Source organism: Furipterus horrens, unplaced genomic scaffold (genome assembly GCF_987537825.1).
Source record: "Furipterus horrens unplaced genomic scaffold, mFurHor1.1.pri manual_scaffold_13, whole genome shotgun sequence".
NCBI classification, from domain to species: domain Eukaryota; kingdom Metazoa; phylum Chordata; class Mammalia; order Chiroptera; family Furipteridae; genus Furipterus; species Furipterus horrens.
Window position 1 is genome coordinate 56,686,241 of NW_028327183.1, and position 24,304 is coordinate 56,710,544.

The following is a 24,304-nucleotide window of genomic DNA, read 5'->3' on the forward strand; positions in this document are numbered from 1 at the left end:
GCCAGGTCCCCACTTGGGGGTGGGCAAGACGCAAGCACACATTGATATTTCTTTCCCTCTCTTTCTCCCAACCCTCCCCTCCGTCTAAAATAAATAAATAAAATATATATTTTTAAAAATCACTGAATAAAACACCCGCTGGGCCGGAACTCAGGGAGACAGGGGGGCAGAGAGATCTCTGTGCGGGAGGAGGGGTCAGGGCAGCGACCGGGTCCTCAGGCCTGGCTCTCAGGGTCTCAGCCAAAGCACCAAGTTTGGGGTACAGACTGTCATTGTTGGGGTGTCTCCATGTCCCCCCGGGTTTCCCTTCTGCATCTCACGGGTCCTTCTGCCTGGAAACTTATGACGCTCACGCATCTCTCACTCCCATTGGCTGTCCGAACTCTCAGGAGCCAATCAGCGTCACCGTGGGTCCGGGTATTAAGGTCTCACCTAGAACCCGAATTCCTTCTTCCCAGACGCTCGGGGTGCGTCATGGCGCCCCGACCCCTGCTCCTGCTGCTCTCGGGGGCCCTGGTCCTGGCTGAGAGCTGGGCCGGTGCGTGCGCGGTCGGGAGGGAACGGCCTCTGCGGGGCAGGAGCGAGGGGACCCGGCGGGGGCGCGGGACCTGAGAAGGCGCGTCTCCAGCACCCCCGGTCCGGACCCCAGACCCCCTTCTCCCGCCCCATCCTCTCCATCACCGCCCCCCGGGCCCGCAGCCCCCACGGCCGACCGGGACCCAGGACGCGCGTCCTCCCGCCCCCAGGCACCCACATCCTGAGACACTTCGGCACCTTCGTGTCCAGACCGGGCCGCGGGAAGTCCCGGTACGTCGGCGTCGCCTACGTGGACGACACGGAGTTCGTGCGCTACGACAGCGGCGCCGTGGGGCCGGGGCTGGTGCCGCGGGAACCGTGGCTGGAGCTGCAGTGGGTGCAGCAGGCGGACCCCCAGCTGTGGGACGACTGGATGCGGTCACTCAAGGACAACGAACAGCTGTCCCGAGCGATACTGAACAGGCTGCGCGCCAAGAACAACCAGAGCGAGGACGGTGAGCCACACGCGCCCGGGTCCCGGCAGGACACCTATCCCCTCGGGCTGGCGGGATTCTCCCCGAGGCTGCGGCTGCGGGACTAGTCGGATGGGGGGGGGGGGGGGGACACCTGTCCTGGGGGCGGGGCTAAGTGAGCAGGACTCACATGGGGCGGGGTCAGTGTCGCACACCGTCCAGAAAACGTGTGGCTGCACCGTGTGGTCGGACGGGCGCCTCCTCCGTGGGTACAGGCATTACGCCTACGAGGGCACCGAATACCTCACCATGAAAGTGGACCTGAGCTCCGGGACTGCGGCGGTCCAGGTCCCCGTGGGTCGCGATTTGGTGCAGGACTCTGAAGTGGAGACCTGGAGGCTTCAGGTGGAGGACTTTTGCAACCGCTGGTTCCGCATCTTCCAGGAGAAGGGGAAGGAGACGCTGCTGCGGGCAGGTACCCAGGCGCGGGCCTCCGTCTGTGGGCTGGGGGGGGGGGCTTCCCGCAGGGGGAGTTGGAAAAGGGGGTCAGTGTGGGAGGGTCCCCAGGACCAACGCAAAGTTCCCGAATGTCCTCACCTGCTCCTCAGAGCCCCCAAGGACACACGTGACCCGCCACCCCGTCTCTGACCGTGAGGTCACCCTGAGGTGCTGGGCCCTGGGCTTCTACCCCGCGGAGATCGCCCTGACGTGGCAGCGCGACGGGGAGGACCAGACCCAGGACATGGAGCTGGTGGAGACCAGGCCTGCGGGGGACGGGACCTTCCAGAAGTGGGCGGCCGTGGCGGTGCCCCCTGGGGAGGAGCAGCGATACACGTGCCATGTGCAGCACGGGGGGCTGCCGGAGCCCCTGACCCTGCGATGGGGTGAGGAGGGGGCGTGGGCACAGCGCCTCGTCTCGGGGCGTCCCTGAGCGGGGTCAGGACTCGGGCCTGAGGCTGGCCTCTCTCCTGCCCCTCGCAGAGCGCCCTGCTCAGACCGGCGTCATCACTGCGGGCATCGCCATCGCTGCTGTCCTGGGTCTCCTTGGGGCGGCGGCCGCTGGAGCTGTGACGTGGAGGAGGAGGCGCTCAGGTGGGCGGGGCGGGCTGCGTGTCCTGTGTCCGCGGGGGTCAAGCCCAGAGGGGGACTGTGCTGTGCCTGGTCAATGGCCCGTCGCATCCTCACACGGGCGCGTGCCCATCGGCCCTATTCGCTGACACTTACTCTTCAGTGAAGCCTGTGGGACAGTGGAGGACAAATCTATCACCTGATGATCACAGGTCAGAGTGGAAGGTCCCTGCTGAGGACAAACGTCGAGACAGGCTGTAGGTCCATCCCCACACATGCACTTTCCTGTGTTTGCAGGTCCTACCCTGGGTGTTCAGTCACAGTTCCAGGAACTTCCCTGCATTTTAGGGGTACAGGATTCCCTTAGGGTCACGGGATGCAGCTTCCCCCTGAGCCCCCCCCCCAATCTGCCCCCAGAGCCCTACAGGGAGAGGCAGGGAGAGCTACGCCCAGGCTGCCTGTAAGTCTGGGTGCAGGGAGGGGCTGTCTGGGACCCCGGGAGAGTGGAGGCTGGAGCCTGTGAAGGGGGCCTACCTGCCCACGGCTCTGCTGTTGTGTTCTCCCCCAGGCAGCGACAGCTTGTGGAACCCCACTGTGTCCCTCACAGCTCTTCATGGTGAGACCCTGAGGGCAGGGAGAGGGGGCATTGAGCTGAGGGGAACAGCTGGGTTTGGAGACTCTCAGAGTGGGATGCCCTGAGCACACGGCGGGGGCTGCGGGAGGATGAGCACCTCTAAGACTGACCTGGATGTGTTCACGGTGACTTTCTCTCCCAGCCTGACGTCGCTGCTCTGTAGGGGACTTGGTGCTGAAGCTCATTCAGGCCTCCCCCTGGGACTGAAGCATCCCTGACCGCTGTCTCTGCAACCGGCATCGGACCGCGGCTGCATCCTTATCAGCGTCGTGTGAGGAACTGGTCACCAGGTCACCCTCCCCCTAAGGACCTACTTATTAGTAGGGTGCAGATAAAACACAGCTTAGGGAATATGATCAATAATGTTGTTGTGACTGCATATGGTGTCAGATGGGTGCTAGAGATATTAGGGAGGTTACTTCATAAGCTGCATTAATGTTTCATCACTATGCTTTGCAGCCAAAACTAATATAATATTGGATGTTGACTATAATTGAAAAATTAAAAATTAAACTCATGGACACAGACGACAGTGTGGTAATTGTGTGGAGCAGGGGTGGGTGGAGGTGGGGAGGGTACAGGTGGATAAATGATGGTTTGGGTTACATTTTTTTGTGTTTGGTGTTGACAATTGTCCTCCTTTTGATTCCAGAGATATGTGTGAGGACCTGCAGAATGTCATTTCCTCGCCCCTTTTCCATGATTCATCTGTTAATTATCTCCTCCTGGTTTGAGAGCCAGTGACTTCTTTATCCCTTACAGTACTGTAAAAATACCTTTTAACTTTGACTCTAACTAAAATAAACTGGACCTTGACTGGCCACCGGTTATCAGGGAATAGTTTTGGGATTCTTTAACAAACTTCTAAACAAATACCTTCACATTTGTGGAAAAAACAGTCTTTTGAAATAACTTGGGACTAGTGAGTATGATTTTAGGAAAGACTTCTGAGTAAGTTTAATTGAACTTTCTTGATCAAAATGTGAGATTTTACCTTCATGATCAAAAACCGTTTGAAACTAGCCATGCTCCCCCACAAAACCAGGTCTCATTCAATTTAGAAGGATTGATAATGATGAGCATTTTAAAAATGTCAGTTACAGTTCATCAACAGACAGAATAGTCATCATCTAATATAGAATGATTACATGGCAATATTTTGTTCACATTAGTTTAAAAATAACTTTCATACCCAACTACATCCTTTGTTCCTGGTAACCTCTCTATGAGGTGAGAAAATCTCATTGATTCAACTGAAGTCTTATTGGATTAAGTGGGACACACAAGAAATAAGTGAAATGGGGGTCAAAACCTGCCTTATAAAACAGGCTTGCTGGTCGACCTCACTCCAGAGCTGAGCCACCAGTGGAAGCAACCAGAGGCGAGAGGAGGACCTAGTGCGAGAGAGGTTAGTCCATCTGACAGGATTTCATTTTTACTTTCAATTCCTACAAAAGTTTCAGCAAGTGCTGTCTGAGGCCAGCTTAATGCCAGGCATGGCGTGGGCACCCAGATACATGGGGCCTTTGATGGGAGCCACTGGCAAAACTTAGATATTCAACACCAGGTTGCAGAAATAATGTGGTAGTCATGATCCGGAGCCAGATCTGAGCTTGGAGGCCCCTGTGAGGTGGTAAGTGTAGTGTCAGCCATTGACTTATTCCAGCCCTCAGGTTCTGCGTGGGTCTCAGGCACTTTCAGGTGGAGCAATTGCAGGACTTCTGGGTCTTAAGCAGCACTGGCCCCTGATATGTAAGGTGACCCATATACGTCATCGTATACTAGTTTCCTTTAAAAATTATTTTTAAATTTATTGATATGAGAAACAGACAGACAGATGGAGAGAAACATTGACTTGTTTTTCTACTCATTTCTGCATTCATTGGTTGTCTTGTATGTGCCCTAACCAGGGATTGAACTTGGAGTCTTGGCATATCTGGACGATGCTCTAACCAACTGGACTACCGGGCCAGTGCTAATCTCATTTTCTAGTAGCCACATAAAAAAAGTAAAGTCAAACAAATATTATTTATTGTAAGTGGCAAAAGGGAGTCTATTCAGCATGTGATCAATGTGGGAGGTTCCGCAGGAGGTAGCTTAGGTTCTTTCCTGTGATGTCTTCAAATTGGAGGGTCCATCTATGCTCAACACGGTTCAGTGTGGATAAGCCCCAACTCGGTGGCTCAATAGCCACTCAGGGCTGGTGGCTGCTGGGTGAGACACTGACGTAGCCCTGGCTGTGTGGCGCAGTTGGTTGGATTGTCGTCCCATCCACTAGAAGGTTGAGGGCTTGAGCCCTGGCTGCAGCATGTATGGGAGGCAACTGATGTTTTTCTCTCCCTCTCCTCCCCCCATTCTTCCTCTTTTTCTCCAAAACCAATAAAAACCCATCCTGGGGAGAGGACTGAAAAAAAAAAAAAACTTACGTAGAGTAGAGACCTTCTCAGCACCTAACTTACAGCCCCAGAATGAATCATGTGTTCATTCCAACTAGCACTGTAAACCTCAGAAGCTCAGGGCCAGTTCATTGATCCTTGTCATTGGGTTGCATCCTCATTACCTACAGGGGTGACTGCAGAGCACTCTTCATATAAAGGGGGCGGTGTCCCAGGACCGAGGAGTCCGCGTTACTCCCTCACAGCCTCACACCTGCACCTCCCCCACACAGTGGCCATGGCCGAGCACCTAAAGAAGCAAGCAGGTGTCCCGTCTGCCTGACTTACCTCCAAAACCCCGTGAACCTGAATGTGGCTTCATCTGCTGCCTCCAGTGTGTGGGTTCCCTGCGGAAGGAGACCAGCGGGGACGGGGTTTTGTGCTTCACCTGCTCTGAGGTTTCTCAGAAGAGCGACATCAGGCCGATGGCCAGCTCCGCAGGCTGGTGTCAGAGGTCCAGGCGCTGGAGCCGCAGCTGAGAGCCGTCCTGCGGATGAACCCCAGGATGCGGAAGTTCCAAGGTAAGGCACGGGGTGCCCTCCCCCAGCCCCCAGGAAAGAGTAACTTTTAAAATCCCTCCAGTGCAGGTGGCCCTTACCTGGATCTGGCACCTGAAATGCTCATTGTTTTCCAATTTTCCACCCTGTAAGTCTACATTAGAAGTGTTTATAGGGTTTCTTTCTTTTAAAAAATATTTTATTTATTTTATTTTTAGAGAGAGGGAAGGGAGGGAGACAGCGTAGGAGAGAAACATGGATCCAAAGAGAAATAATCGGTTGCCTCTGGTAAGCATCTTGACTGGGACCTAACCCACAACGCAGGCATGTGCCCTGACCGGGAATTGAACCGGCCACTTTTTATTTGGCAGACAGAGCCACACGGGTAGGGCGATCTGTAGGCTTTCAAGAAAATACAATATTTAGTCATACCCCAGCCGTGTGCTATCCAATGTTTCCAGTGGCCGCACCAGTAGCTAATGATCACCTGTAACTGGAGGTTAATACAAGTAGAAATCCGCTCTGGGCTATGCTAGGTGTTACAGACGCTGCAGCACTAAAAGCAACTCTTCCTGATTTGCACTGTTTTTAATGTGTTTGTAAACAATTTTCATTTTTATGTATCTTTTAAATTTATTTTTGAAGTACCGCTGACATACGATATTGTATTAGTTTTAAATGTACAGCACAGTCAGGCCATCAGCAAAGAGCGAGAAGCCTCACCGTCCTTTTATTAGAATTTCAGAAGTTACTAAAAATAGAACAGGGGGTGTGAGCTTTACAGCCAACAATAAAAGAATCTTTACAAGTGAAAGAATTCTTACAATGTATCATTAATGTGTAAAGTACAGCCAGGGTAACTTATGGTTTAGATAGCACCTATCAGGGATACAAAGCAGACCCACTAATCCTCAAGGCCAACCAATTTAAGACTTTATCTTCAAGGAGGCAGATGGAGTACTTAACAGACCTCTTTGTCCTCAGAATTCCATGACCCAGTGGCCTGAACAGCCTAAAGCCACAGGCAGAGACAAGATCAGCTCATCTCCTGAGTCACAGGACACCTGGGCGGAGGGACATGGGAATGCCCCTACCCAGAGATCTGAGTTCCTGCAACATCTCTCCCTTTTTGTTTTACAGACATCTTATGGAGCATGACTGAGGAGATAGCAGGTTTAACTTTCTGTCTTTTCTTATAGCGCAGAAACACAATAACAAATACTAAAATGAGAATACAAAATAAAGAGATTGTTGCAACATGAGTTGCAATAAACTCATTAATATATGGGACAGGATTCATTTTATCAATTCCATTCATAACATTTTCAAAGATATTTTGACCAGATAATTGTTCTAAATGTTTCTCAAAAGTAGTATGAATTTTAGTCTGTAAGGTAATAATATGCTGGGTTAGATTATTATGATTTAGCAAATGTTTACGAACCTTTTCCCAAGGGAATTCAGTTTCATTATAAGGAACAGGAGTAATACAATAAGAAGATTGGTTCCAATCACATTTTAACAATAACTGCCTTTTAACACTTTGTAACTGATCACCCACTAAAACAACCGCTTGATTCAAATCAGCTAACTCAGACTGCATTTCAGCATCAATTTGGCGTTGAGCAGTCCATAATTGTTCAGAATTCTGGTGCCAGGTCTGTACAAAATCTGCACGCTGCACAGACTGATGAAGAGCAATACCAGCAGTCGCAGTGGTAGCTGTGACATCAATTAGTCCCATGATGACTGCAATAAGGAGGCCAATAAAGCACTTGCCTCAGCGAAGCAGTCGTTCAGCCACCTTATGAAGGAGTCCAGAGGCAGGGCTGTCTTGCCATGCACGGCCAAGCTGAACAGGCATCCAGACTCCAGTTCGGGCTCTCAGGAGGTAGAGACTTTCCTTGGGAGACAAACTCATGGTATGATTAACACAGGTATGCAAAGTACAATTAAAACAAGAGATTTCGCCGGTCTCAGGAACCCAGGTGACTTTCCCTTTGTGTAGTAAATAGGAGAGTCTAACACAAGCCTGAAAATTTCTGGTAACATTTTGTACAAAAGTAATGTTATGTAAACTGTTGGCCTGATATAGCCGTTCCATCCAGACATTAAGAGGTCCAAGAGCTGCACTCAATTTCCACAAATGAGGTTGAGAGTAAAAGCCTTTCATATAGGGTAATGGTGGTGAAAAACCACTTTCTTGCCAAACAATGGAATCTCTGGTGGTCCCGGTCATCCAAGTAATGTTATTGGCCCATTGTATATTTTGCTTAGGATCTGCCGTACGAGCGGAGCCATACGGAGTCCAAGTAATGACGCTTCCATAGGGAGTATTAACAATAACTCGTACTTGTTCTCCCCTGCACCGAGTCCAATGGACCCAATCAGTTACTGAGAGAAACATTGGCATTTTACAGAGTGGCTCATCCGATGGAGAACAAAATTCACAATGATTTGGAATATAACCCCTAGGAGTATAAGCAGAGAGCATTATTAACACTTTACTATATAACGCGGTGGTATTTCCTTCTGTTGTGAGCCACTTTTGAAGACCAATATTAAAGCAGTGGTGACCGGCACCAAAACAAATAGGTGGACCAGAAACTCCTGTAACATAATATGAAACCATGGTTCCTTCCTCATCAGGCTTTAAAGGACCACGTGTATCAAAAGGACTGGGAAGCCAACATGTTTCATTATGATATATAGGAACAGTAGGTTCCCACCAAGAGACCCCTCTCATTAAAGGAGAATTAGCAATATTAGCCCAATAAGTATGATTTTCAGCATTGGCTCTGGGGACCTGAATAGATAAAATGGTGAGCATTGCCAAAAACAAGGCCTCAGCTGTAAGCGGGCTATGATTAGCTCTTACTAATACTTTTCCTTGATCTACTAATTGTTTAATCTGATTTCAAGTTGGTAGGTTTGGCAGGTTCCTTCAGTCCTCCTCATTGTTGTCCTCTCGTCCCCTCTTCCAGGTGGACATGATGCAGCTTAAGGCATTTGTCAGGAATCCAGATATTCTGACTGCCTGTGGAAATATAAGCATAGCCTCGGCCCCATCAAATAACAGTTGCTGGGAGCCAATTGGAGGTTAAAACATCATAATAATAAACAGGTTGATTTATTGGTGAAACAGTTTTCATTGCCCAATGCCTTTGAGCTGGAATGAGAGAATCACCACCAATTTGTGAAAAATTTAGAGTAAATACTGCATTCATTAATCTTTTCTTTGGGGAATCCATACCATATCCCCCTTTTTTTTTCAAGAAGCTCTTTTAATGTTCGATTATGATGCTCAATGAGATCTTGTCTAGTGCTATTATATGGAATGTCAGTAATATGTTTAATATTATGCTGAGAGAAAAATTCCTGACATTTCTTAGAGAGATAAGCTGGAGCATTATCTGTCTTAATAGTTTCTGGCTTTCCAAGAACAGTGAAAGCTTCTAAGAGGTGTGTATTAACACATCCTGCGCATTCAGAGGACATTGCTGTAGCCCATGAAAATTTAGAGCAAGTATCAATAGAATGATTAACAAATTTAAGCTTTCCAAAACTAGGTACAATAGTAACATCCATTTGCCAGATTTGATTAGGTATCAAACCTTTAGGATTAATACCTATTGGTAAGGAAGGTTGATTAATAATTTGACATGTAGGACAATCCCTAACAATCTGACGTGCTTGACGCCGGGTAATGTTATGCCAGTGTCTAAGCGACCGAGCATTATTATGATGAAGCTGATGTTCAGCTTGAGCTTTGATAACAGAACCAACTAGCGTGTCTATATAATTGTTGCCTTCAGTTAAGTGTCTTGGTAAACCTGTATGGGATTAAATATGAGTTATGTAAATTAAATGAATGTGAGTTTGAAGAATAAACTGTAGCTGTTAAAAAAGAGTATTAAGTTCAGAACCATTCTGAGGTATGGTCACAGTTTCTAGGGCTTGAACGGTATGGGCGGCATACTGTGAATCTGTAATGATGTTTAAAGGAACTGAAAGTACATCAGTTAGAAGCCTAACAATAGCGAACAACTCTGCCTTTTGTACAGAAGTATAAGGGCTTTGAATCCTCTTACTGTTTTTCAAGTTACTATAACCAGCAACACCAAATTTATTAGCATCAGTAAAATACGTCTCTGCCTCAGATAAAGGTTGTGAGACAACACATTGAGGAAGTATCCACTGAGTCCACTTTAAAAACTGAAACCTTTTGGAAAAAGGATATGAATTATGAATTTTACCTAGAAAGTCAGAAAAGGCATTTTGCCATTTCTCACATAATATCCAATGATTAGTAATTTCTTTATTGGTAAAAGGAACAATGATTTCATCAGGATCTTGTCCACATAGTTGTCTAAAACATAATCTGCCACGAATTATAATTTGAACAATTTTACTGAGATAAGTGTCTAGTCTTTTGGTTGATTTGTGCGGTAAGAATAGCCATTCAATAATATTTTCTTCTTGACATACACCCCAGTAGGAGAATGAGTGCTGTAGATAATGATTAACTTAAGATTAATTAGTTGCTGAATACGATTTAATTGGCTATTTTGGAAATATTGTTCAATTAATTCAAGCTCTTTCTCAGCCTCTTTAGTTAGTGATCTGGGGCTGTTTAGACTGGAGTCACCTTCAAGGGTGTGAAAAAGATTTTCAAGAGCATATATAGAAATTCCTAAAGAAGGTCAGAGCCAATTAATATCTCCGAATAATTTTCAAAAATCATTTAATGTTTGAAGGGAATCCTTATGAATTTTAACCTTCTGAGGTATTATATGACTTTTAGTTACTTGGTATCCTAAATAATCCCACGGCTCCTCTTTTTGTATTTTTTCTGGAGCAATTTGAAGGCCATACTTAGCACACAAATTAGAAGTTAATTCAAACATTTGTAATAATTGTGCTTCAGAGGAATGTGCTAGTAGAATATCATCCATGTAATGTAGGCACATTCCCTCTGGAAATTGACCTCGGAGTTCTTCCAGAGGTTGATTAACAAAAGATTGGCACATTGTAGGACTATACAGAATTCCTTGAGGAAGTACCTTCCACTGATATATTTGACTAGACTTTTGATTATTAAGAGCAGGTACAGTAAAAGCAAATTTTCACAGTCCTCCAGCTGTAAGGGAATAGTAAAGAAACAGTCCTTTAAATCAATTATAATAATATGCCAATGCTTTGGAATTAATGCAGGGTTAGGTAGCCCTGACTGTAAAGATCCCACAGGCTGAATTACCTCATTAATATTCCTTAAATCAGTTAACATTCTCCACTTTCCAGGTTTTTTCTTTAATACGAAAACAGGAGAATTCCATGGTGACGTACGTACTTGGTTCTATATGTCCCTGATATATTTGTTCCTGTATTAATTGATGAAGCGCTTCTAATTTGATACTTGTTAGAGGCCACTGTTCTACCCACACCGGTTTATTTGTTAACCATTTCAGAGGAAGGGTGAAGCGCTCAACAGTGGCCTTTAAAATGAATTTGCATCAGAGGAAGGATGCCCCAGGCCTCGACGATCCTGTCCTGTCCTGGTATCAAATTCTTGCAGCTTAGGTTGTGAAAGAACTGGACTATAGCCCATATTAAGCATAATATCCTTGGATATGGGGGAAATTGTGGGTATTGATAACATAGCACCCTATTGCTGTAATAAATCTCATCCCCATAAGGTGACAGATATTGGGGCCATATAAGGCTGTAAAACTGCAGTTTGTCCCTGAGGCCCATAGCAAGAATAAGGCTTAGTGCTTTGATGTATCTTGTTAAGGATGTCCAACCCTACAAAGGTAGCCTTAATAATATTAGTGTCCCAATGTTTAGGCCAATGTTCCAAAGATATAATAGATACATCAGCTCCGGTATCTGCTAATCCAGTAATAGAGGTTCCATCCTCAAATTGTACAGCTAGTTGAGGCCTCTGATCATTAATCAGAGTGTGCCAAAAAACTCGTTTGTCAATACTTCCAAATCCCCCAGTGCACTTAGCAGGCACTGATTTTCTGGGATGTACGGAAGAATTAATAATTGGGCAATGCGCTGCCCTTGCTCAAAGGAGAAAGGCTTTTCTGCTGTCATCATAACTTCAATTTGTCCCATAAAATCAGCATCAATTACTCTCAAATGTACTATTATTCCTTTACTAGTCAGGCTGCTTCTTCCTATTAGTAAGACAACACTGCTAGCCGGCAGGGAGCCACAAACACCAGTAGGAATTCTCTGGATCCCTTTGTCAGGAGACAAAGAAAATGCATCAGGAGCTGGTATATTTAAGGCCGCGCTCGACCGGGTGACGTGGTATAATTCTGAAACAAATAATTTGGATTTAGGTTTTGATTCATCTGCTAATGGGTTTGCCCCAAGCTGACAGGAAACTGAGCAATTAGGCTCGTATTGTTTGATGTTGGGCCCCGAGCAGGGCCCTGCTGCCAGTGTCCCTGATTATCAGAGGGTGCTATACATTTACCATTCTTATCAAATTTAGATTTACAGTCCTTGGCCCAATGTTTGCCCTTGCCGCAAGGAGGACAGTCCTTTCTTGGAGATTTAGTTTCCTTTTTGATTATTGCGGCACTCCTTCCTAAGGTGGCCTGTTTTTCCACAAGCGAAGTATTTAATTACCTTTTGACCTTTGGTGGCAGCCGTACATGGCTGCAGCGAACAGAGACTCTTTATAATTCTCCGTGCTAATATTTTGACAAGCCTGAATAAACTGACTAATATTTTGAAAGTTTTGTTTAAGAGGACGAAGAACTGTTTTACCGTCTTCATTAGCGTTCTCAAAAGCCAATTGTTTTTGAGCTCTTTTGTAAAATTTTCTTATCTGACAAAGCTTTCCAAGTATTTTAAAATGTATTAAGCCTGATTGGTTTAGAGTTTTCTTCTTTTTGGTAAGAAGAAAATAATAAAGTCCTGAGATATTTCAAGGGCCCTTTGAAGTACCTCAAGGCTGTAAGGAAGTTTTTTAACTTTTAAATCTCGTAAATCTTGTCAACTAAGGAATATATATTATGAAATGATATTTGACTATGTATTTAAAGTGATAATAAAAGGTATATAATATTAATATAGACTGACAAAAATTCAGTTCTTAGCATTGAGAAACATGAATTTTTGGATATTAGTTAAGTATTTGAGTAAAATACTAAATTAACAAGATACCTTTCCTTAACTTGATATTCAGTTCCTTTTACCAGTTGCTGTAACAACCAAAAAAAAAAAATCTCTTTCTTTTTAGATAACGCTGGTCCGCACCAGTTCTAAGTCGGCTGCTAGGTGCCCCACCGCCGCCTCCTGACTTTCCTTTTGAGCCATTACGGGCTGATCATAAATTCGAGAAGGCAGTTGCCTCTCCTTGCCAAGCGGCTCAGAGTCTGACTGAAATGGCTGCAAGGCCTCAGACACCTGGTTAAAAGCCGCCCATATTTCGCCTGCTATGGGATGACCAGTCTGGTGAGCTCTTGTAAGAGCTTTGCCAACTTGTTTCCACGCCTTTAACTTTAACTGATCATTTCTCTCTGGAGTAAACCAATAGCAGCGGTTCCTGACCTGCAGGAGTAAATCTGTTAAAGTACTCCCTTTTACCTGTAAACCTGAGCTTTTAAGTAAAGACTTTAAAAGCCTAACATATTCCTCATTAACTGAGGGATTGTTCCCCGTTACTCCGATGCGTTTTTCCGCAGAGTTCTGTGTACAACAGTGCAGTCAATTCCTTTTCGGTCCTACCTGTTCCCGGTTCTTACCTTCGGGTCCCTAGGTCCGGGAGCCGGATGAAGTGTTAAATATGGTCAGGGCGGCTGAGATAATTCCAGCAAGCAAAATGAGTGGCCAGCAATGAACGGAGGGCTGTGGCTCGCTCAGGCCATCAGCAAAGAGGGAGAAGCTTCACCATTTTTTTATTAGGATTTCAAAAGTTACTAAAAATACAACAGGGGGTGGGAGCTTTACAGCCAACAATAAAAGAATTTTCACAAGTGAAAGAATTCTTACAATATATCATTAATGTGTAAAATACAGCCAGGGTAATTCACCTACCTACCAGGGATACAAAGCAGACCCAATAATCCTCAAGGCCAGCTCCAATTTAAGAATTTATTTACAGGGAGGCAGATGGAGTACTCAACAGACCTCTTTGTTCTCAGGATTCCATGACCCAGTGGCCTGAACAGCCTAAAGCCGCAGGCGGAGACGAGATTAGCTCATCATCTCCTGAGTCACAGGACACCTGGGCGGAGGGACATGGGAATGCCCCTACCCAGAGATCTGTGTCCCTGCAACATAGGTCATCAAAAGTTTCTTTCAGTTGTAGTAGAGTATTTATCCGGGTGGGTGGAAGCCTTTCCACTTCCATCAGCCACAGCAAGCAAGGTGGTTAAAGTAATCCTTGAACAGATTATCCCCAGATTTGGCTTACTTGAAAATACTGACTCAGGTAATGGGAACCATTTTATTTTACCTCCCAAGTGTTAAAGGGCGTTATGACTTGTCTAGACATCAGATGGGAATATTATACTCCCTGGCATGCTCCTTCCTCAGGCCGAGTAGAATGCATGAACCAGACCCTAAAGAAAAAACTAACTAAATTGATTTTGGAGAACAAGACACCATGGACCAAATGTATTCCATTGACTCTCCTTAGGATCAGGACAGCTCCTAGGAAGGACAATGGGATATCACCCTATGAGTTCCTATATGGACTCCCTTACCTAGGAGGGAGGACTGACCTACCCACCCTGGAGAACAAGGATCAGTTCTTAAAGAAATATGTATTGGCTGTTTCATCTACCCTTGCATCTCAAGGTGAAAGGTCTCCTTGCCCAGACCCCACCACTTGAGTTCCTGGTTCAATGCTTCTAGTCTGGTGATGAGGTCCTGATCAAGTCCTGGAGAGAAGAGAAACTTCAGCCCACGTGGGAAGGACCATTCCAGGTGCTCCTGACCACCAAGACTGCCGTGAGAACTGCTGAAAAGGGGTGGACTCATTACACTAGGGTAACAAGACCCCTAGAAAAAAAAGGCAGAGGCTAAGTGGGAAGTAACCTCGGAGCAGGGGAGCGAACCTCTGAAGTTAACTCTCAGGAAAAAGTCATGTCCCCCAGGTGGGGGTGTGGGCCCTTTATAATGCTCTGCTGGATAACAGTCTCCTTCCAGGGCACTCTGGGCTGGGTCAGGCCAATAACCCTAATTATTAATGTAGCTGTAATTATAAATTTCCAAACTCTGAAGTTTGATGCATGCCAAGTTTTGTCTTGTGGGAACCTTACTTATCAACACTGGCTGCCATCTCAGGAGAAATATCTCTGTCCCTATCTGGAAAATAATGAAATTTTTACAGATTTAGGGAACGGCCCTTGTCCTACCAGGGATGATGTCTGGTGGACAACGAAACCCGGTGGGCAAATGGCCACAGCCCCTGAGCAAATAAAACTGCTCCAGCCTCAAATAACTTTAAGCAAAGAAGCTCCTTCCCTAAACTGCAAGCCTCCCCAGTGCACCCCTCTTCTAACACTTAACCAGCCACAGACCTTAAGTCAGGAACCCCATGTGGCTACCAGAGTTTATGGCTTAGGAGGTGATGTATCTGGCATAGATCCATTAGGGTGGCTAGGTCTTCACTTAGTGACAACTCCTCCTTCCCTAGGAAATCTAACTTCCCCCAGCCGGACCTCAGAATTACTTCAGAAAAGACCCCAGAATGATCCAGCCAAGGTGAAAGTCTTTGACGTATTAGATCTCAGACAGACCTTAGAGATAGAGACGGGGTACGGGGACACAAATGCTTGGTTAGAAAGGGTCAAATTTACTGTTAAATCCCTGAATAAAAGCAACTGTTATGCTTGTACCACAGGGAGACCCCAGGCACAGGTCGTACCGTTTCCACTAGGCTGGGACTCTGACCCCTCGGGAATGGCCTGTATGCTCGCTCTCTACCAGGATGAGAATGCATGGGGAAATGGGACTTGTAGAAGCTTGTCTCTCCTCTTCCCTCTATAAGGAGCAATGGCACTCAATCCCTCCCTCCATATTCAGTGGGGCCCATGAATCACTCTTCTTGCCTGTTTAGGTGGGAAGCGAACTCGGGTACCCCTGTGGGAGAACTCCTAACATGCACTCATACCAGAGATGCGAGCCGCCTTCACAGTGGGGCCGGCGACTCTATTCCCCTCCGAATCCCCAGAGCAGATGTCTGGTGGTATTGTGGGCAAAGGAGTCTATGGAAAATCCTACCTGACAGGTGGAGTGGAACCTGTGCCCTATTCAATTGGCTATCCCAGTTACCCTAGCATTTCCAAAACCAATCCAGACTGCCCCTGTTAGGAAAAAGAGGTCAGTGGCACCTGGTGGATCCTTTGACCCTCATATTTACATTGATGCTATTGGGGTCCCTAGAGGAGTTCCATATAAGTTGAAGGCTAGAAATCAGATAGCAGCAGGGTTTGAGTCAGTCCTCTTCTGGTGGTCAACCATTAGTAAAAATGTTGATTGGATAAACTATATTTATTATAACCAGCACAGGTTTATCAATTATACTAGGAATGTTATAAGAGGAATGGCTCAACAATTAGATGCCACCAGTTGAGTGGCCTGGGAGAACAGGATGGCACTGGGTATGATGCTGGCAGAGAAGGGAGGGGTATGTGTAATCCTCCGGGGGCAGCGTTGCCTCTACACCCCTAATAATACAGCTCCTGATGGATCTATCGCTAAGACCCTGCAGGGACTGACAGTCCTGCAAATGAATTAGCAGAAAACTCAGGTTCAGACAATCCTATAACAGGATGGTTAGAGAATTGGTTTGGCAATTGGAAAGGAATCATTTCTTCAGTTATAGTATCTCTCACAGTGGTAGCCAGCGTCCTCATAGCTTTAAGCTGTTGTATTATTCCATGCATCAGAGGCTGATTGAGACTGCACTAACTAAACAAATGCCGACCACATATAATAATCCCCTCCTCCTAGAGGCCAGAGGAAACCCTAACTATGAAAAAGAAAGTCAAGAAGTCCTCCTTAGGTTTGAGAGGGCAAATAGAAAGGTTTGAGTAATCAATTTCCCAAAAGTAAAAGGGGGAATTGTGAAGGAGAAAAGTGACACTCAAATCGATAAGAAGTGATAAGCTGCAAAAGAGAAATGTGATAAGCAGGTTAAGAAAACTTTCAAGAGGGGCTAGAGACACAGATGTTCAGATTTAAGGAACATTTATCATCTGAGAAACAACCAGACTTAACCCAGAGTGTCGTCGTCGGCAGCCGTCCGTCTCCAGAGACGATGGTGTAGCTTCTTAAGAGTCTATCTGCACCGCCGAGAATGGCTGTGCAGTCCAACTCGGGAGTGACACGGTATCTGTCTCCTCCCGTGTTGAATCGACATCTTGCGATGACACTGGAGTGTCCTCTCCAGTGGAGCTGAAGCTACAGAGCCTGGGCAGGGTGATATGGAGGGTCTGCTGTTGCCCATGCAGCAGACCCCCCCTCTCTTCGCAGCTGAAGGGTCCAAGGGAAAGACGGAGTCAATACAGCTTGGCTTCAGGTGCGCCGCAGGAGTTGCCGGTGTTGACTACAACGTCAAACCGCCTTAGGGACTCCGGCTCCGGATTTTCTGTCGGGGTTTACTCCCTTAGCCTTTCCCCTGAGGAGGTATGCCGCAAGGCAGCGGAGGTTTTTTGGAGTCAGAGTTTTCCTTCTCTGATGTGCCCTGACTGCAAGATCGAACCAGCGACACTTAGCTCGCAGGCCGACGCTCAATCCACTGAGCCAAACCAGCCAGGATTTTATTTAACACTACAGGAATTACAGTAGTTTTAAAAGCCAATAGCATTCGGGAAAGTGTCTCATCATAAGCCAATAAGGCAATACCATAATCCAAACCAATGATAGAATAATTCCACTATTTTTCTAGTGAAGGGGAGATGAAAGGAATAAAGCTCCAATTTAATTGAGGTGGACCTTTCTATGAGTACTTGGGAGAGAAGGCTTAGCTCACAGAGAGCTGAAGTCCAGCCCCCAGCATGGAAGTGAGCGCCCCTGGTTGCTAGAGCACATCACTATGGAATGATGGCGCCGTGCTGATGGCCGAGGTGTTCCCAGAGTGTAAAGGTCAAAATATTTATAACCTGGGAGTTAACCGAGTGGAAGGCGCACCCATCATGGAAGATTTATCACTGGGAACTATGCATGGTCAGCGAGTTAAGGAAACTTAAGCATGAGCTCATCAATACCATTACTTGATTTAGTCAATCGCCTTAGATTGTAAGTCCAAAGTATCCAATAGGAAAAACGGAGAGGAAAGGGAGGGGGAGGAATAGGGGAGGGTTACTCGCATTAGGAGAAAAGCGGCCTGCTCTTTGACCTGGCACGGCCTTTGTTAGACTGCACCCGGACTTGCAAATCCATGAATAAACAACTGCCTTGTTTACTGCTTAAGTCCTGTGTCCCAGTGTTTTATTGTAAGCATTTCTCACAATCTGCTCTGTTGTGGAAGTCTCTAGATCTATTTTTGACCAAGAAGACCTAGGAAAGGTCATCTGTAAGCTGGTCGAGGAGAATTCCTTTTGAAACGCAGGACACAGGAAGGGTCATTCAGGGCTGATGAGTGTTCCAGCCTGAGCAAGTGAGCATGTCTCTGCCAAGGGCACATCTCTCTACGAGGCCCGTGGACCTACTGGAGAGAGAAGGCCTACCTATCTGTGTTTTGAATTATTGCTCTGTTGATGCTCTGAAAGGAAAAATTGGGTTTCCCAGGGAAAGTTAAAACTTCACATAAAAGAAAGTAAATAAGGGAGAGTGTAAGGCATGAAAATAAAGGTTTGTGAGAAGTATCTAGAAGTTCTGTTGAAAGTTTTGAAAAGAAATTGTATGGTTTTAAGAATGGAAGGTATAATGCATGGAAATGCAGTTTTGAAGAACAAGGATTTTCCTTCATGGTTTTATATTTTTCTCCCTACCTGACTGATCCCTCCAGTATTTGGCATTCTAAAGATGTAAGCAATGACATAAGGTTTCTTTGCATAAAACTAATAAGACCAGCTAATGGCGGTTTTGTCAACTGAGGCTTTGACTGGGATGTCATGCATGAAGGAGGCATGCCTAGCCCTGAGGAATGGGAATTGACTTTCAAGGCTAATAAAAGCCAAGGAGGAAAAAGCCTGATACCCTGGTTGTTTGTGTGGTTCATGACAATTTTTCTAGGGAAAAAATGAAGGTTACTTTCCTGAACTATGGCTAGGAGAAACCTTAATGCACTTATGAAAAACATGGATTTTATAGGGAAGGCCAGATGACAAGTGTGTGGCTCAGCTTCTGTGCCCAGAAGGGCAGATTGAAAGTCAACCTGAATGTTCCTAGTGTGAGTTCCAGCAAAGCAGACTTAAAGATTGTATGTCATCAATTGCTGCTCTTGTTGTGTTTATGCAAGTAAACAGGCTCAATTAGAACTGGACTTAATGCAGTCCCTTTAATAACAATGAGGGTAATTTTAAGGAGAAAAATTATGATTTGAGAAAAATCAGATTGCTCAGTGCAGCTAATTGTCTTTAACTCTGTTTCCATTTAGAAGTTAAAACTAGGCTTGTAACATCATCGGAAATGTTCAGTCTACAGACAAGGGGGACCTGTCAAATTGCCTCTGTTAAATATCATTCCAGCAAAGGCCCTGTAACTGAATGTCTCCACAGTTCTACAGATTCAGAGACTGGTTTGTGGGTTATGTTATATGATTTAACATGTATGTTCTCCCTTCTCCTTTCATAGGGCATAAGCCTATGATCTCATTACCTGATTGTCTGTACGTATAGGTCTCACTTAAGAACCCTGTCTGCATCACTGCCTCCTGTGATTCAATGGTTTGGTTGAACTAAGTGGTTGGGTTGACGAAGTATGGAGTGGTCTGTGGGCTTCACTTTAAAACTGGTTTCTCTTTTATATTCCATAGCTTGGACAGAGAGCCTAGGGGTCGGAGAGGGGAGAATCTGAAAACATTCCCCTCAGCCCAAACTAAGTTTAGTGGGCAAAAGGACTTTAAAGAGGTGTGACATGCCTTGCACACTCTCTAAAAAAGAAGACAAATTTTTTTTTCTAATGGAGGACATTAAACATTAATCCTTGCCTGTTGTCATCTAATGGTTATAATTTTTAAAATTAATTAACTTGTTTGTTTATTTACTTTTAGGGAGAGGGGAAAGGAGAAAGAGAGGGAGAGAAACATCACTGTGTCGTTGACTCTCACTCATGCCACCAACTAGGGACCTGACTAGGAATCAAACCAGCGACACTTGGCTCTCAGTCCAATGATCAATAGTGGTTATGATTTTAATGATGCCTTTTAACCCTGTTGCCAAATCTGTTGCCCCAGAATATGACAAGGATGTCAGTTTGTTCATCAGTGCCAGCCCTTGGAAACCAAGCATGCTGCTGCCTGTGGAGAGCCAACTGACCTGACCTGGACTTTGCAAAGTCCTTCCTGATGTGGGAAGGCCAATCTCCCCTCCTCATTCCTACTCTATTAGAAATTTCTAGACCCAAGGGGAAATAGAACGATGGCCATGTCCAGCTTGAAGCAGCTAGGGGAACACAAGACCTTTGCACATTGTCCTTTATAAGATTACAAAGGGTCTTAAGTCTGAGAACGGAAATTGTTACATATGAAGGTCCTCAGGAGTTCCCCAGAGCCTGTGGTTGGGTGATAGGGGAAGAAGACAGCTTTTGGGGTGCCTTTACATGGCTACGGCTGGTAGCTAGTGTCTTGGTTATACAGGTGGCCTTGGTTCTTCCAAGGCCCCAAGGAAATGGGAGGGATTTTAACTTATCACTAAGGCTCTGCAGGGACTGACTACACTAGCATATGAACTAGTGGAAAACCCAGGCATTGACAATCCTATAACAGGATAGTTTAAAAAAATTGGTTTGGCAATTGAAAAGGAATGATCTCATCAGCTCTCGTATCCCTCATAGTGGTAGCAGCATATTCCCTGCATCAGACGTGTAGCTCAGAGGCTGACTGAGACTGCACTAACTAAACAGATGTGGGCAACTTTTCATAATTTTCTCCTACTAGAGGCCAAAGGGAATCCTTGCTATGAGGAAGAAAGTTGAGAAATCCTTCTTAGGTCTGAAGGGATAAATAAAAAGGTTTGAGTAGTCAATTTTCCAAAAGAGAAAGGGAGGATTGTAAGGGGCAAGGAAACTGGTGGCTCCAAAGCCAGTAGAAAATAATTAGTAGAAAAGGACAAATGTAATTAAGTCTTGAATCAGAGGGTCTCCAAGCCACAGTTAACAGGATCAGCACACTTACAAGTCAGGAAGCAGGCGTTCCTCAGCTCAGCACAAATGCTTCTGAGAACAAAGGATCTCTGAGATCAAAGTGGGGAGATATTCATCACCAAACTCTGGGAAATGGGAAAATGAAACTAGACAGCCCAGCAAACAAGATAGGGAATTTCAGGGAAGAGCTGGAGACAGACCTATAACCATATCACCCTGAGTTAATGATCACCCTCAGTTGATTTAGTTAATCATGTTAGATTGTAACTCTGGAATATCCAGCATGGAAAAACAGAAGAAGGAAAAGAAGAGGTGAAATGCAGGGGTGGGGGAGTTTACTCGTGTTAGGATAAAAACAGCCAGCTCCATTTTCTCAGAGAGTGCATGCCCCTGGCTGGCTGTGTGCCCAACTCTGAAGACTTGTGAATAAACACCTTTTTGCTGCTCAAGGCCTGTGTCCCGGTGTCTTATAGTGAGCTTTTCTCACAATCTAGGGCAGACCTTCCCTGTGTAGTTCTGGTATCCCTGTCACCTGTATCCCATAGGTCCCCCTCTTTTGGTTGACTCCCTCATTTCCCTCACTTGGCCTGGTAGTATTTTCCAAAAGAGAACGTGGAAGGTTAACTATTAAAACCCTAAGCACATGAAGAAACCTTAGGCTATCCCAGCACTTACTCATATCTTGACCTGATGTAGCATTTTGAGTTGGAAATACTTTTTTCTTCAGAAATTGGAAGGCATTGCTTCAATGTCTTCTAGTCTCCTGGACCATATTTGCCGCTTCTTGAAGTTTTTAAGCTATCTTCCACCCTCTTTCTCAAATTCTATTGTGATGTGGCATGGTGTGGGTTGTTTTCATCTGCTGTGGGAAAAATTAGATTAGGCCATTGAAAATGTTAATTTTTATCTGTAAACTTTGAGAAATATTACTGAACATGTAAAAAGCCACTTCCTACTCATCCTTATTTTTAGACAGATATTATAAACTTGTTGGAACCCCCGGATTGACAGACTGCTGTCTTTTCTCTAGCTTGTAACGAACCCCACAGGCTGTTCAGGTATGAGGGGCATGATTGTCCGCTGCCATAAGCATAACTCCCAATACCAGAGTTTGGTGAAAAGGGAAGGACTTGTTTATTTAAAGGCTGTATGGACTTAGATTAATGGCAGATTTCTGCTGTTAAGTCTTACATTGTTTGAACTGCCCAGAATATGTAGTCCTTTCTCCCCCTGCCAAACCAGGCTAGTTTCAGAACAGAAAAACCAGGGGTACTGTTTCCCTTTAGGAGAATAGAAGTCCGTGGCTCTGTATTTTCCAGACGCAGTTCAGCTTTATCAGCTCCCATCCTTTCGTACCTGGTTGGGGAGGTTTTGTCTGTGTCTCAGGGTTTTTCAGCTCTTAATCCAGAACCATGTGGTTCTCTTTCAACCCATTGGTTCTCTCCTTATCCCTGCTTGTAAACCGCATGGAGTTTCCCCTGTTTAATGGCTGCCACCTTATTTTTAAACACCTGACAGTGGGCTGTGACCAGTCATGTGTGTAGACCAGTCACAGCCACTTGTAGAATTTTGCAAAGACCCCAAAAGCTTTTTGTCACCATTCTATGGTCAAAGCCCCTCCCATCTCCTTGATGCCTTGGAAGGACCAAAACCTTTTGCATAACCAAGACACTAGCTCCCTGCCATAGATATGCAAAAGCATCTCTCAAGAAAAATAGCTGTGCTTCCCAGAATCCCACCCCCAACTCCCTAAACCACAGCTCTGGGGAATTGTGGGGACCCTGCTCTGTAACAAGCTTGGTCACACTCTGCCATTTCTATGACTTAATAGGGGCATAACTTGAATCTTTATTTTACCCATTGAATATTTCACCTCTGTAATGATATTTTAATATCCAAGAGATCTTCCCTGTCCTATGATTGTGTATAACTGTTTTACTTCATAGGCCACTATCCTCTACATCTTTCAGGTAATACTGAGGCCAGTGGAAGGGGACACGTAGGTTTACTTATACGCTTTCATGGTATCAGGAATCTTTCCTCACAGCACATGGCCCTGATTTACATTTCTCTTTGTCATTTCTGCTAATTATTTATCTCCGTCATGAGACATTGCCAGAGTCCTACTATTGCTTTGTGTTCTGTCTCCAGATTCTAAGTAACCCTAATATTTCAGACACTTTGAAATACAGACGCTGGATGATGAGCTTGACTGTGGTTTGAATGGCTAAGTTATGCTGCCCCTTCACATCCTCCTGAGCTCTTGAGATTTTCAGCTGAGGGGAGCAGCAGGCAGTGGCGGCTTGTCTCAGACTCACCGCCAACCCATACCCCACCCCCACCTCATCTCCAAAGCCCTCTTTGTCTTAGACTTCCCAGTGAGCTGACGGCAGCCCCTCCTTGGTTCACTTCTTCCCTGTAACGTTTTCACAATCAAACCAGCGCTCCCTATGCTCTCCCGTTACTCCCTCCACCCTAGTCCTTCCTTAGTCTCACTCTTACTCTGGACACCTGTTGTGAAACTTCCAGAGGAAGTCCCTTACAGGACACACCACACACCACACACCACACACCACACACCACACACCACACACCACACACCACAGGCAGGCCTGAGGCAGAACCGCTCAGGCCTGGGTTCTTCTGTAACAACTTCTGTCAAGGGACCCAGTGGAAATGAGTCATCAAGGCTCTGAGGGGAAACACCCTGAGGTCAACCACAGCTTTATCACCCCCTGAACCTCTGTGAGTCCCCTTTCCCCTGTCTCCCACAGGATCCCATATTGTGTGCCTCGTGGGTCTGCTCTGAAGCTCACACAGAACACATGGTATTGCTGCCTGAGACACGTCAACGTTCCTCTGTTCATAGTTACCATCATTCTACTGATTAGAGCATTTAGAGACATTCCATCAGTTTGCTTTTATTAAAAAACGACAATACAAGCAACATCCTTCAATATATATGAGGACATGTGTGATTATCTTCTTAGGACAAATTCCCAAAGGAGGAACTCAAGTTGCTGAGCCCTTCGCACAGCCCCTCTCAGAAACACTGTGCAGGTTTTCATCCCTTCGGTCTTCACAGCGGCGTGTCTTCCCACCCTCTGCTGACGCACTCATCTATTTTTCATCTTACCGAACTGATAGATTTTAATTTGTTCCCCTCTTTCTTATTCCACATTCCCATTCTTGTTTACATGTCTTTATGATGAATAGACTTGTTTAACATCTGTTTCTTCTTTCCTGAATGGTTTCTTAATATTTATTTTTTGACTGAGTTGTAAATCTTTTTATACATTGAATTTAAGAATCAGAAAAAGTAGCCCCAACATCGGGAGTAGGTCTAGCACTTAGTGTGAGGCCTGTGAGAAACGCTCACAATGAAAACACCGGGACGCAGGA

The 24,304-nt window shown here is 45.6% G+C and overlaps 1 protein-coding gene across 1 annotated transcript; it reads left to right on the forward strand.

Moving 5' to 3' along the window:
- Window positions 1-460: 460 nt before the first annotated feature.
- On the forward strand, window positions 461-23,711 carry LOC149995543 (patr class I histocompatibility antigen, A-126 alpha chain-like). Its single transcript, XM_090259257.1, has 9 exons — window positions 461-538; window positions 747-1,031; window positions 1,195-1,464; window positions 1,598-1,873; window positions 1,971-2,081; window positions 2,485-2,517; window positions 2,626-2,742; window positions 5,534-5,647; window positions 23,677-23,711. The coding sequence occupies exons 1-9, from the start codon at window positions 475-477 to the stop codon at window positions 23,709-23,711; spliced, it is 1,305 nt and encodes a 434-aa protein (XP_090115383.1). The 5' UTR covers window positions 461-474.
- Window positions 23,712-24,304: the final 593 nt, after the last annotated feature.

What these genes read in the sequence shown, in the direction of transcription:
- LOC149995543 (XM_090259257.1), top strand. Translation starts at nt 475, where the DNA reads ATGGCGCCCCGACCCCTGCTCCTGCTGCTCTCGGGGGCCCTGGTCCTG. An exon ending in CCTGGCTGAGAGCTGGGCCG is followed by an intron (nt 539 to 746) that starts GTGCGTGCGCGG and finishes TCCCGCCCCCAG; the next exon opens with GCACCCACATCCTGAGACAC. An exon ending in GTGGAGGAGGAGGCGCTCAG is followed by an intron (nt 2,082 to 2,484) that starts GTGGGCGGGGCG and finishes AGAGCCCTACAG; the next exon opens with GGAGAGGCAGGGAGAGCTAC.